At 36.1% G+C, this 12,964-nt stretch overlaps 1 protein-coding gene across 1 annotated transcript; it reads left to right on the forward strand.

Annotated features, from left to right (window-relative positions):
- Positions 1-11,200: 11,200 nt before the first annotated feature.
- Positions 11,201-11,946, forward strand: LOC103264528 (40S ribosomal protein S3a-like; the record flags this gene model as incomplete). Its single annotated transcript, XM_021714557.1, is given in 2 exon segments — positions 11,201-11,319; positions 11,321-11,946. Coding segments are annotated over 2 exon segments (696 nt in total), but the record flags the coding sequence as incomplete, so codon positions are not given.
- Positions 11,947-12,964: the final 1,018 nt, after the last annotated feature.

The raw sequence follows: 12,964 nt of genomic DNA on the forward strand, positions 1-12,964 counted from the left end.
CAACCAATTCTAGCTACATTTTATTCTTTAGGTTTCTTAATAAAAATATTGTTTTTACTCCAATGCAATGTGCCACCAAAATTTGTATTATCATTATGAAAATATTATCTTCAGTGTTGTGTTTTAAGTGAATTTATGCTAACATTAACCATCATACTATATATTTTCCCTTTAATAAAATGAATTTTAAAAGCTGTACTCTGATTCTGTGAATTAGTGATAAAAATTCAGACATTATTAAAATTATTTTCTATGTGAGATATCAACTGCATTGCTATAAAACAGGCAGCATTTTACTGTTTGCAGAGCTTCTATTCTCTGCACAGACAGCTATCACTTCACTTCTTGTGTTTGCACAAGAAAATGTGAAATGCAAAAATGAGTAAAACTAATTTGCAATGGTCATTTGATCTTCATGAAAAGTCATGCCTCATGGAGTAAGTTGTAAACTCGCCTTTTGTGGCATCAGTCCTTCCTAAAATCATGACTACCTTAATGTAGATTCGGATGCTTCTTTTGTCCATTGAGGTCTTCAGGATTCTATGTGGTCAGTGATACAGCTGTACCCCATGATGGAGACCGAGGTCAGCAAATATTTTGTGAAAATAGAGTAAGTCCTTGCTTAATATCATCAATAGGTTTCTGAAGACTGGCTTTAAGCAACATAACCAATTTTCTCAGGCTAATTGATATGAACAAGAATTACGTTCTTGCAGCCTATTCCTGGTCACAAAAACATCATCAAACTTCTAAATAAAGACCAAAAGCACATCTAATATTAAACATTGAAATAAATGTGAGCAATACATACATTTAAGTTTAACAAAAACAAGTAGGATAATTATGTATCCAGTCATTCCAGTTCGGGATCGTAGGTGTCTGGAACCTATTCCAGCAGCTCAGGGTGTAAGGTGGGACCTATTCCTGGACAGGACACCAGTAGTTGCAGGGTGCTATCACACACACCCACATTCACTCACACTGGGGTCATGTAGACACACCAGTGAGTACACATCTTTGGGATGTGGGAGGAAATCAGAGTACCCGAGAGAAAATCCACACAAACATGGATTTTTGAACATGTAAGCTTCACAAAGATGATGGCCCCAGCTGGGAATAGATTTTTTTCCCATCAATTTTAAAACAACATTGAATGAAATGATGCTGTAATACATTCATCATCAAACTTCTTGAGAAACTGAAACATAGTACTTAATTTTTTTTATTAAAGATGAACTTCCACTCATTGGAGCTCATTCCTTCCAAGATAAATTATTGTAAAATTTAAAAATATTGTCAATTAATGGCATAAATAAATGAACAGTCGTAGATGTATACCATACAGTACTTAACCAAACCACCATAGCAAGATTATCCTTATCTTGATTTACTCTTTGTTTTTTTGGTTTGAGCCTCACTCTATTGCCCAGGCTGGAGTGCAGTGGCATGCTCATGGCCACCCCAGCGGCGTCAACCTTCTGGGCTCCAGTGATCCTTCCGTCTCAGCCTTCCAAGTAACTGGAACTAGAGGTGCGTGCTACCACGACCAGCTAATTCTTGATTTATTGTAGAGACAAGGTCTCTTCAATTTGCCCGGGCTGGTCTTGAACCCACGGGCTCAGGCAATCCACTCACCTCGGCCTCTCAAAGCGCTGGGATTACAGGCTGAGCCACCAAGCTCGGTCTTGATTTGCTCTTTGACAGGACAGCCCAGGCTCTATTTTCTGCTCATATTTCAAGTACATTTAATCTCTAGTTTCTCAACTTTGCTACTGACTACACCAACAGCTTGTTGACTTCATGCTTCTTGCAGGCCAAATGAATAGGGGTCATGGCACAGTTGGCTGCTATTATATCAAATGGCCAGCAAGGGCAGCATCGTCAAGAAATTATTTTCAGTACATTTCAAGACAAGAAGAAAGTTATGCTTGCAACTTTTGTGTCCTGGAATTTTTTTTAAGTCCGTGAGCATTCCTCATGCTGTCCGTCAAAGGAAAAATTTAGTTCTGTGGCATCAACAGAGAGATGGGGAAAGAAAAGTATGTTATCTCTGGTTGCTTTTAAGTGTTAACAAATCTATTGAAGTAGCAACTTTGTTTAAACTGCAGAGTTCCAAGTGACCAGACAAGATCACCGCACAAGCTAGAAGAATAAAGTCAAAGTTTGCCAAAACTTTCCTGGTGTATCTCAATACACCGATTAATGACAAATTTTTATTTCAAAATGAAAAAGCCCAGGACAAACACTAAACTGAATGGCATTTCCAGAAAGGAGTTATAAACCACCACTGTTCATGGAAAACAGGACATAGTCACCTCCTCATGGATAATGCACATATTCAACGTTAAAGGACACTGACAGTTTCCCAAAGGGATTGTTGGAATTTCCTCTCCCCACCAACAGCGCAAGAGATAGAATTGCTTCATTTCCTTGCCAATATTTGATATTATTTGTCTTTTGAATTTTGATCACTCTGGAATATATATAATGGGAACCCATTGTAGTTTTCATGTTATTTTACCTGCTTAATAATAAGATGAGCACATGCTGATATTTTTACTGACAATGTGACTACACCTTTTTTGAGATGTCTACCTACTCAAATTCATTTTTCTACTGAGTTGTGTGTATGTATGTATATTTTTTTAAATGATTTTTTAAAGAGTTCTTCATATATATGATAAATAAACCACTCGTTAGGGGTGTGTGTGTGTGTGTGTGTGTGTGTGTGTGTGTGTGTGTGTGTGTGTGTGTTAAACATCTTGTACTATGCCCAGGGTGCATTTTTTCGCTTCAACTGCTTTCTTTTGACGAACAAAAGTTCTTAATTTGAATGTATTTCAATTTCCTGTTTAAGGATTATTTCCTTATTCCAAGATTATAATGATATTTGTCTATGTTATTGTCATAAGACTTTTTTTTCCACCTTTCACATTCCATATACAATCTACCTGGAATTGATTTTGCAATCATGAGAGGGAGGAATATAGTGAGAGAAATGCTTAGTTGTTTCCCACATTGCTGTCTGTGTGGTTTAGCATCATTTTTTCAAAAGCTGTCCTTCTCTACTGAATTTCTGTAGCTATTCTATTATCAGTTAAGTTACCGTATAGGTTTGGGTCTATTTCTGGACTCTATTCTGCTCCATAAATGTTTGACTCTCCCTGTGCCAATACCACCCCTGTCTTAATACTATGTACTTATAATAAATTGTCTTCTGGTGGTACAGCCCACTCATTTTTGCACCTTCTTTTAAAGACTGGCTTGTCTATTCTAGGTTCTTTGCATTTCCATATGTATTTAGGATTCGCTTGACAATCTTTGCCAAAAACAAACAAAAAATCATGCTCATATTTTGATGAGGATTGTGTTGCCTTTATGGATGAATTTGGGATGAATTGACAGCAATATTGAGTCTCCCTTTATTTCTTTAGGTGCTCTTTCCTTTCTCTCAGCAATACTTTGTAGTTTTTGGTGAAGATTTCTTGTCCATCTCTTAGATTTAGTCCTACATAGTTTAAGTTTTTGGTGTGATTGTAAATTCTAGTTTGAATTTCATTGTCTAATTGCTTATTGCTACAATTGATATTTATATTCTGAACTTGTGTGCAGTAACTTTGTTACGTTCATATACTAAGTCCAATTGTTTGTTTGGACATTCTTTTAGATTATTTATACACATAGCCATGTAATATGTGAAAATGACAGTTTGCTTCTTCCTTTATGATCTTCATGCCTTTCGTTCTTTGTTTAGTATCTTACATATTACCTTATTGCATTGGCTGTGACCTCCAGTATAATGTTGAATAGAAATAGTGTGAGTAGAGGGATCTCCTACAGGGGAAAACAGTCACAATTTCAACATCAAGTATAATGTTACCTGTGGGGTTTTTTTGTAGATGTCTCTTTCCAGATTAATAAATTCTCCTTCCATTCTTATTTGCTGAGTTTTTTATCATAAAGTTTACTGAATGCTTTTTCTAAGTGTTTTAAGATAATCGTGTGTTTTTTCTTTATTATGTTAATTCTGTGAATTGCAAAGCTTGATTTTTGAATTTTAAGCAAATTTTGTGTTCCAGGAATAAACCTCATGTGGCCAAGATTTATTATCTTTCTTTGTCTAGTCAGATTCAATTTGCTATAACTTTGTTATGGGTTTTGCTTTTATGTTCATGAAAGGGACTTGCTTTCAATTTTCTTTTCTTCTAAATGTCCTTGTCAGTTATTGTTTTAAGATTATAACAGACTCATTTTTACAAAGTTGAAAACATTCCCTCCTTTTATATTCTCTGGTAGAGTGTGTATAAAATTGTTATTGTCTTTTTCTTAAATGTCTGGAATTATCTACTAGTAAAACCATATGGCTTGTGTTGTTGTTGTTGTTGGGGTTGTTGTTGATGGAAGGATACAGTCCAGTGATTTCACATATATAATACTGTTTAGTTTTCCAATTGTTTATTCTGTCATTGGGTAAGCTAGGTTTTTCAAGGTATTAGTCAAATTTATTGGCAGAATACATTCTAGTTTGTCTAATTTATTGGTAGAAAGTTGTTCATAATGTTCGCTCAACATGTTTTTAATATCTATGGGATCAATAGTGATGTTCTGGCAGCAGAAGACAAACACTTTCACCGTTGTCCTGTCTGTTGTGCCCTTTACAACGTATCTTTCCTTTAATAAATCACCTTTAAAAAAATCTATAGTTATGTTCCTTTTTATTCCTGATACTAATTGTGTCTTCTCTTTGTCTCTCTCCATCTCCCACTTTTTTCTTCATCTGTCTTGTCAGAGATTAATTCATTCTATCAATCTTTTTTTTCTTTTAGCGAGTTATGCCAGTGATAAATTATCTCTGCAAATATCTTTATTTCATAATGATTTTAAAAGGATGTTTTCACTGACTATAGAATTCTAGATATTCAGCTGTTTTGTTTCATCACTAACAAGATGCTACTGCATTGAATTACAGCTTCCATTGTTTCCATCTTAAAGTCAGCTGTTGATCTTATTGTTTTTCCTTCAAGGATATTTTGTCATCCTCTGACTGCTTTCATGACTTTATTTGGCTTTTTTTTTTTTTTTAGCAGTTTTACCTTGCCGTGCCTAAGGATGCTGTCCTTCATATTTACCCTGATGGAGGACTATCATGCCTCTTGAGCCTGATGTCTTTTTTAATAACTGAAACATATACATGTGTTTTGCTTCCTTTTAAATTGTCTAATTTTAAAGGCGTAATCAATCAATCAAACATTTTTCTCCTCACATATGGATTCAGGGGAAAAGATGAAAATATATATAGTAACTAGATAAATAGAGATCAAAATAATAGCTTTATTTCTGGTAAGACTGGGTTTGAGGGCAAAAAAACTCAGATTACAAACAGCTTTCTAATATTCCACCTGAAGTCTAGACCTTGTGACAGCTTTTCTAAGGGAGAATTTTGTCCACAATCCAGGCACTGTTCCTCCAAATTTCTGCCTACCACTTATTGGACTATAAGAGAAAACAGGGAAATGTTCCCCTAATCTAGAAGGCAGATTGTTATGTGTTTGCCTCATGGAAAACTGAGGCAAAAACAAATTAGCTTTTGGGCAAGTATGCCAGAGAAAAAGGAAGGATTTAGAGCTATTCTTTGTTCAGTTCCGTTTTCCAGTTTCACTGATTAGTGAAGTCACTTCCTCCCTCAAGGGAAAGGGCATTTTTTCCCTCCTGTATTTTTTCCTCCTGGAGAATTAAAATTCCACACCCATGGAAATAAATGGCATGAGATAAATATTTGCCCTAAATAAATAAATAATACGAACACTAAGAAGCATTATTTTTCTATCTGGTCTCCAATCCAAAAGTTTAGTAAATTTGTTAATGTATGCCTTAGATTGTCTAGAAATTCCTGAACACTTGATCCATAATTCTTCAGCATGTGAAAAAACTACACAAAAGTAAATATAAGTACATGCAAATTTTGATAAAAAGGGTCATAGTTGGAGAGACAGCACAAAGAAAAATTATGTGAATTGGTTAGAAAAGGAGTTATGGAAAGTGATGATGACTTAGCTGAATTATGTAGAAAAAAATACATATGCAAAATCCCACTGGGGGAAACAGAAGGTTAACAAGTAAATTTGGGCAAATTCATAATTGTTTTGCTGTTTTATACTTCTTGATGATACAGTGATAGTAAATAGATGATCTCTAAGGTTTCCTCTAACTCTAATAGTCTATGCTCCTGAATTAATTGATAAGCCATCATATGCCCTAGATTTCTATAAGCTATATATTCCTTCCATGGATCATGTTATGGAGACCAAATTGTGTTCCCTCAAAATTTATGTGCTGAAACACTAATCCCCAATACCTCAAAATGTTATTTTTGCTGGAGACAGGGCCTTTAAAGCAGTAATTATGTGAAAATGAGGCTATCAGGGTGAGCCCTAATCCAATCTAATTGGTGTTCTTATAAGAAAAGGAGATTGGAACAAAAAGAGAGACACCAGAGGTGTGTGAGGGACTTTCTGCAGTGGCAACCAGAAGGTAGCTGTTTAGCAAGTCAGGGAGAGAGGCCTCCAAGGGGCCCAACCCCTCAGGCATCTTGATCTTGGACTTCCATCCTTCAGAACTGAGAAAACTACATTTCTGTTGTTCAAGCTGCCCCATCTGTGGCACTTTTTTTTTCAGCAGCTCCAGCAAACCAATACAATTGAGGACCCTGGAATTAAAACCTGATTAAACTAGGCTACCTTGATACTGGTCTTAGCAGAGTGACTGGCACAATGAGAAGGAACATATCCAACTCCGGAGAGACTGGAAAAGTAATATGTGTTTTTATTGAATGTCCTATGAGGAGGCAGCAAAGGAGAAATTACATTGTATAGCTCACACAAAGAGTTTCTCTAAAAATTCTCTTAATTCATTTCTCTCCCTACAGACCCACATTTCATGGCAACTGCTTGCCATATCCACTTGTCTTTTCCTCTGTCCCCTAAAACAAAAAAATGAAAACCACTTAAAACTCTTCTTCTGAGATATTTTATCCTTACTGAATCTTCAAGCACTTTCTTACATATCTAATTTTTTATTGTTGTTGTCTCCCAGGCTGGAGTGCAGTAGCACGCTCATGGTTACTGCAGCCTCGACATTCTGGGCTAAGGCAATTCTTCCACCTGAGCCTCCCAAGCAGTTGGAACCACAGGCACGTGCCACCATGCCCAGCTAACTTTTTTGATTTACAGTAGAGACAAGGTCTCACCAAGTTGCCCAGGCTGGTCTCAAACTCCTGGGCTTAGGCAATTCTCTCACTTCTACCTCCCAAAGTGCTGGGGTTGCAGGCATGAGCCACCATGCCTGGCTTATGCATCTAAATTTAGACTTCTCCCACTCCTCTACACCCGTCTTCCATCAGCACGACAAAAACCCACTAGAAATTTAAGTGGTCCTTAAGTCCTTCCACCTTAAAAGCAGGAAAGAATGTGTAAGTTAACAGCTTTGATATGATTCCTGTCCCATTCAGAATAAGTCAATATTATTTAGTAAGTGAAAAATTTAAGAAACCAGGTTTGGAGGGAATGACTGTGTAAATCACCAAAACAATGATCTTATATTTTTTAGTTTTTGTGTTTTTAATTTTCCTTTTTTATCCACAAATTATCATTTGTTTGAGTGAATTAAAACAGTTGTTTTGATTTTATATAGAAAGAGTTACAGTAAATATTGAATCATTCAACAACAAAACTGAAGCCAACATTATTTTTTGTAATTAAATGATTCAATGAAATAAGTAAGTTATTGGTTTAAGAAGAAAACCCAAGCTTTAGTTTAGGAAATAGCAGGAAATTCCTGTAATGAAAATAGTGTTTTGAGGAGCATGATTAATTCCCATGAGTTACTAGAAACGTCCATTGTGCAGTTTTCCAAAGATGAAATCCACAATTCTAGGGCATCTTAGCACTACCATGCAAAAAAAAAAAAAAAAAAAAGAGAGGGAGAGAGAATCAGCAGTTAGTTTCCTGCCAGCTGGAATAAAAAATTATTCTAATATTAACAAGTAATTTTACTTATCATAGGCTCTCCAACGAAAATAAAGATGGTTTACATAAGGAGAGCCATCAAAACAAAAAGATCCTTTCAAGAGAAATCAGCAAGAATTTGAGCAGCTACAGAAACTACCAGCCAATTCCAGTAGAAAGTATAAACAGTATTTTCCATTTCAGGGAAATATATCTTATCTCAGTGATTATTCATCAAAACATGAAGCTAGGCAACTGTTAAACATTCTATTTCATAAAGGATCACAGAAGGGAAATTCCAGTTGGAAACCTAGCCAAGAGACAAGTAATACCTGGTCTTAGCTGCTCAACTGTTTTACACTATCACAGGAATAATTGAGGATAATAGAAAGACGAAGGTTATGAACCTGGAAAAGACTAAATAAAATTGGGAGGACATAATGATCCTGTGTGTGGCACCCAAATCACTTAAAATTTGTTTAAGCAAGAACCCTGCTAATTACCAGTGAGACAGGGGCTTGGGTGGGTGTACAGGGAAATCTAAATCCACATCTCCAGCCCTCCAGACTCCTTAAGAACAGGATTATCGTATTACATAACCATAAAGAAGGGCAAAATTATGAACTTCACGGCAACTTGGATGGACTTAGAGTCTATAATACTGAGTGATCTATCACAGAAACAAAGAGCTGAGTATCACATGTTCTCACTCATAAGTGGACCTTGAACAATTATTGCAATACTATAAGAAAAGGATTGGCAGTAATGGAAATCTGCTGGTGGCAGGGAGCACACCTCATCGACAAGGGTACCTGCATAATGAACATTTGTATACCTAACCCTGAATTGTACCCCACAGCTTTAAAATAAAATTTAAAAAAATTTTAAAGAACAGGAACATTATGCTATTCAGCCCCAAAAATTTACCCTAGGAGGCCTTCAGAATTAAGCTATATTCAATCAAATGGCATTTCCCAAGGCTAAGATTTCATACAAGAAAAGGACAGAAGTTAAGAATGACAATCTTCCTGTACTTTTTATTTGATCAAATTGGGACGTTTCTTTTACAAATCCTTTATTCCTTTCCTCTACTTGACACCAAGTATCTGGAGGAAAGGGAACCTGTGTTATATGTCTTCCTGCTCCCAGTTCTAGCATAGTAAGAGTTCAATAACTACCTATTAAATGAATGGCTCTTTAAGTCCACTTTTATTGGAAACTGCAACTCTCTACTCCTGCAGAGAGTCTGATTAAAGAGATCGTGACTAGCCGGGTGTGGTGGTTCAAGCCTGTAATCCCAGCACTTTGGGAAGCAGAGGCCAGAGGATTGCCTGAGCTCAGGGGTTCGAGACCAACCTGAGCAACATGGAAGACCTCATCTCTACGATAAATTAAAAAAAAAAAAAATTAACCGGGTATGGTGGGATATGCCTGTGGCTCCAGCTACTTAGAAGGCTGAGGTGGAAGGATCACTTGAACCAGCAGGTCGAGACTAAGACGGCCATAAGCATACCACTGCACTACAGTCTGGGTGACAGAGCGAGACCCTGACTCAAAAAAAAAAAAAAAAAAGATTGTGACTCAGGAGCACTGAAAAATAAAGCCCAGTGTAGGAGATGGAACAGCAATAAGTGCACAAAGTAAACCAAGCATACATGTCTTTTCTCTGCCCAGTAAAAATTTAAAATCTAAAATAGAAACTCTAAGATCAACAAAAATGCAAAGGACAGATAGAATAACATCAATCACCAATGCAGTATGTGCATCAACATAGGATCCAAGCTCCGTGAGTTTTAGTATTGGGAGAAATCATAAACCAGACTAGAGAAAGCAGCTTAAATTCTTAGTGCAAAGCAAAAGGCAAGGCTACTCAATGACAAAGTGGACTTTTAATCAAAGTGAGGGTAATCTTAAATCTAGCTGCTACCCTACCCCAAGTACTTCTCATTTTCATCATTTTTTCCTGAACTTCCATCAAATAAGAAAACAAATCATTTTTTAAAAAATTGTTGATTTTTTGGCATTTATCACGCAAATCCTCACAAAACTCTAAGGGGGTTATCATTAACCCCACTTTGTAGATGAGGATGTCAGCTCGGGGATTAAGTAACTGGAACCCATGTCTGTCTGACTTTGGATCTTAGCTCTTATTTGGGGTGGTGTGTTCCCAAGTGACTATTACCTTATTAATAATAGTAAGATAAATATACACAGGCCATGTTAGATCAATGATGAGCATGTATATCAGAAGCAAGGGTTAATCAATCCCATTCTGTGCACCTGAGGTCAAGCTTGACCATGACCTACATGTTCCTCTTCCCTTCTTATCTTTCTGCTTCCCCCTGGCTGAGATAACTGGCATCCTAAATTTAGGATCTATCATTATCTTGCTTTGCTTTATATATATATATATATATAAAATTAAATAAATTATATATAAAAATTAAATATATATATATATATATTCTTTTGCCTTCATATATATGTGGTATGTGTGTGGGGGGGAGAGATGTGTGTGATGGTTAATCTTTCTTTGTCAATCTGAATGGGCCACAGAGTGCCCAGATATTTGGTCAGTCAGCATTCTGGGGTTTCTGTGAAGATGTTTTTGGATGAGGTTAACATTTAAATGGGTGAAATTTGAGTAAAGCAGATTGCTTTCCAGGCCTAAATAGAATGAAATAAACACCTCCTCCAGAGCAAGAGGTAATCCTCCAGCAGATTGTCTTCAGACTTCATCTGAACCATATGCTTTTCTTGGTTCTACAAGAAACTATAGAACTCAAACTGCAGCATTGGCTTTCCTGGGTCTTCAGCCTATGGCCCACCTTGTAGATTTTGCACTTGCCAGTCTTCATACTCATGTGAGCTAATTCCTTATAATAAATCTCATTTTGTATTTATATAAATCTTTTTATGTTACTATATTTAATATATGTACTCATACACAGACATACTATTAGTTTCTTAGAGAACCCTGCTAAGACACACATATATACTTCTGTTTTTCAATGTTGTTGAATGCAAAAAAGGAATTCATGCTAAATGTAATCTTTTTAAACTTAATTTTTCTGTTAATATATTACTAACATTTAGTGATGTTGTTACATATCATTATAATAGTTCATTTTGACTAACTTACGATAGTCCATTTGCCCATGGGCGGGAACATGGGTTGATTCAATTTTTTGAATTGGTATGATGTGAAAGCGCCTGCTATGTTCAATATAAGAAATATTGGCAAAACGCTGGTCACCAGGACGCAAGGAACCAAAATTGCATCCGATGGCCTCAAGGGTCATGTGCTTGAAGTGAGTCTTGCCGAATGATGAAGTTGCATTTAGGAAATTCAAGCTGATCACTGAAGATGTTCAAGGCAAAAACTGTCTGACTAACTTCCATGGCATGGACCTGACCCGGGACAAAATGTGCTCCATGGTCAAAAAATGGCAGACCATGATCGAAGCTCATGTTGATGTCAAGACTACCAATGGTTATTTGCTTCGTCTGTTCTGTGTTGGTTTTACTAAAAAACGCAACAATCAGATACGGAAGACCTCTTATGCTCAACACCAACAGGTCCGCCAGATCCAGAAGAAGATAATGGAAATCATGACCCGGGAAGTGCAGACAAATGACTTAAAAGAAGTGGTCAATAAATTGATTCCAGACAGCATTGGAAAAGACATAGAAAAGGCCTGCCAATCTATCTATCCTCTTCATGATGTCTTTGTTAGAAAAGTAAAAATGCTGAAGAAGCCCAAGTTTGAATTGGGAAAACTCATGGAGCTGCATGGTGAAGGTAGTAGTTCTGGAAAAACTACTGGGGACGAGACAGGTGCTAAAGTTGAACGAGCTGATGGATATGAACCACCAGTCCAGGAATCTGTTTAACATCCAGGTTTTAAGATTGACAAATAAAAAGTCCTATTTGTGAAAAAAATTAAAAAAATAAAAAATAAATATTGAAGTGTAGTATCAAAATGCTTTCCCAAAAAGTTGACCTAACTTATATTTCTGTGGTCAGGAGATGAAAGGGCCCATTCACTGAAGACTCACCAGTAAAAGGATTATCTTTATTTTATATCTATGACAAGTTGATAAGGAAACTAAGGCAAGTCATTATTTTTTAATCTGCATTGCTTTGATTACTAGTGAAGTATACATTATTCCCAAACAACTTTAGTTTCCCCCAAAAACAGAAACTGTAAAGAAAGAGTCATTAATTTTGCTTTTATATCAGTATCAGTTTTAGTGAGATATTTCTATACCCTCCAATCACATTTAAAATTGGGTTTGTTTGTTTGAATACATTTCATGACCATCTTAGTTCAGTTCCACATTTTAATGCTATATGAATGGTTCATCAGAAATAATGGACCCAATTATGGACTCATCATATGTCACCAGTTTTTGGTTTTACTCCCAAATCACCATCAAGTGTGTGATTTCCAGAAACTGAAAATGTTATTTCCCCTTTAATGCAATCATTGAAGACCTTTTGCTAATTGGATTGCAAATACAAACAAACAAAAAATTACTCATGCTCACATCCAGAAAGGTAACCACATAAACTTATTTTTATATTTCCTTCTATTCCTTTCTAAGCATTTTACATAGTTGAAATGTCTGGGACTTAGTACTGATAGGGGCACAGAAACCAACTCACTCTCACACTATGGAATTTTATAGGGACTCTGTTTTTATCACATTACAATCATAACACAAGCATTTTTCATGTTGTTTAAAGTTCCTGATAAAGATCATTTGAATGGCTGCAAAATATTCCATGGTACATCTGTGCCGTGATTCTCTTAGCCACTTTCTTTTTGTTGGACATTTATTTTGTTTCAGGGTCGGTTGATTTGTTTGGATCATTAAACAGGAAGATGCAATCCACATCTTTACTTTTTACATTTTTAGGATGATTCCTCAGGATAGAGTTCCAAAAGTAAAGTACC

This window comes from Carlito syrichta, unplaced genomic scaffold, assembly GCF_000164805.1.
Source record: "Carlito syrichta isolate Samal-C Ts95f unplaced genomic scaffold, Tarsius_syrichta-2.0.1 Scaffold305668, whole genome shotgun sequence".
NCBI lineage: Eukaryota > Metazoa > Chordata > Mammalia > Primates > Tarsiidae > Carlito > Carlito syrichta.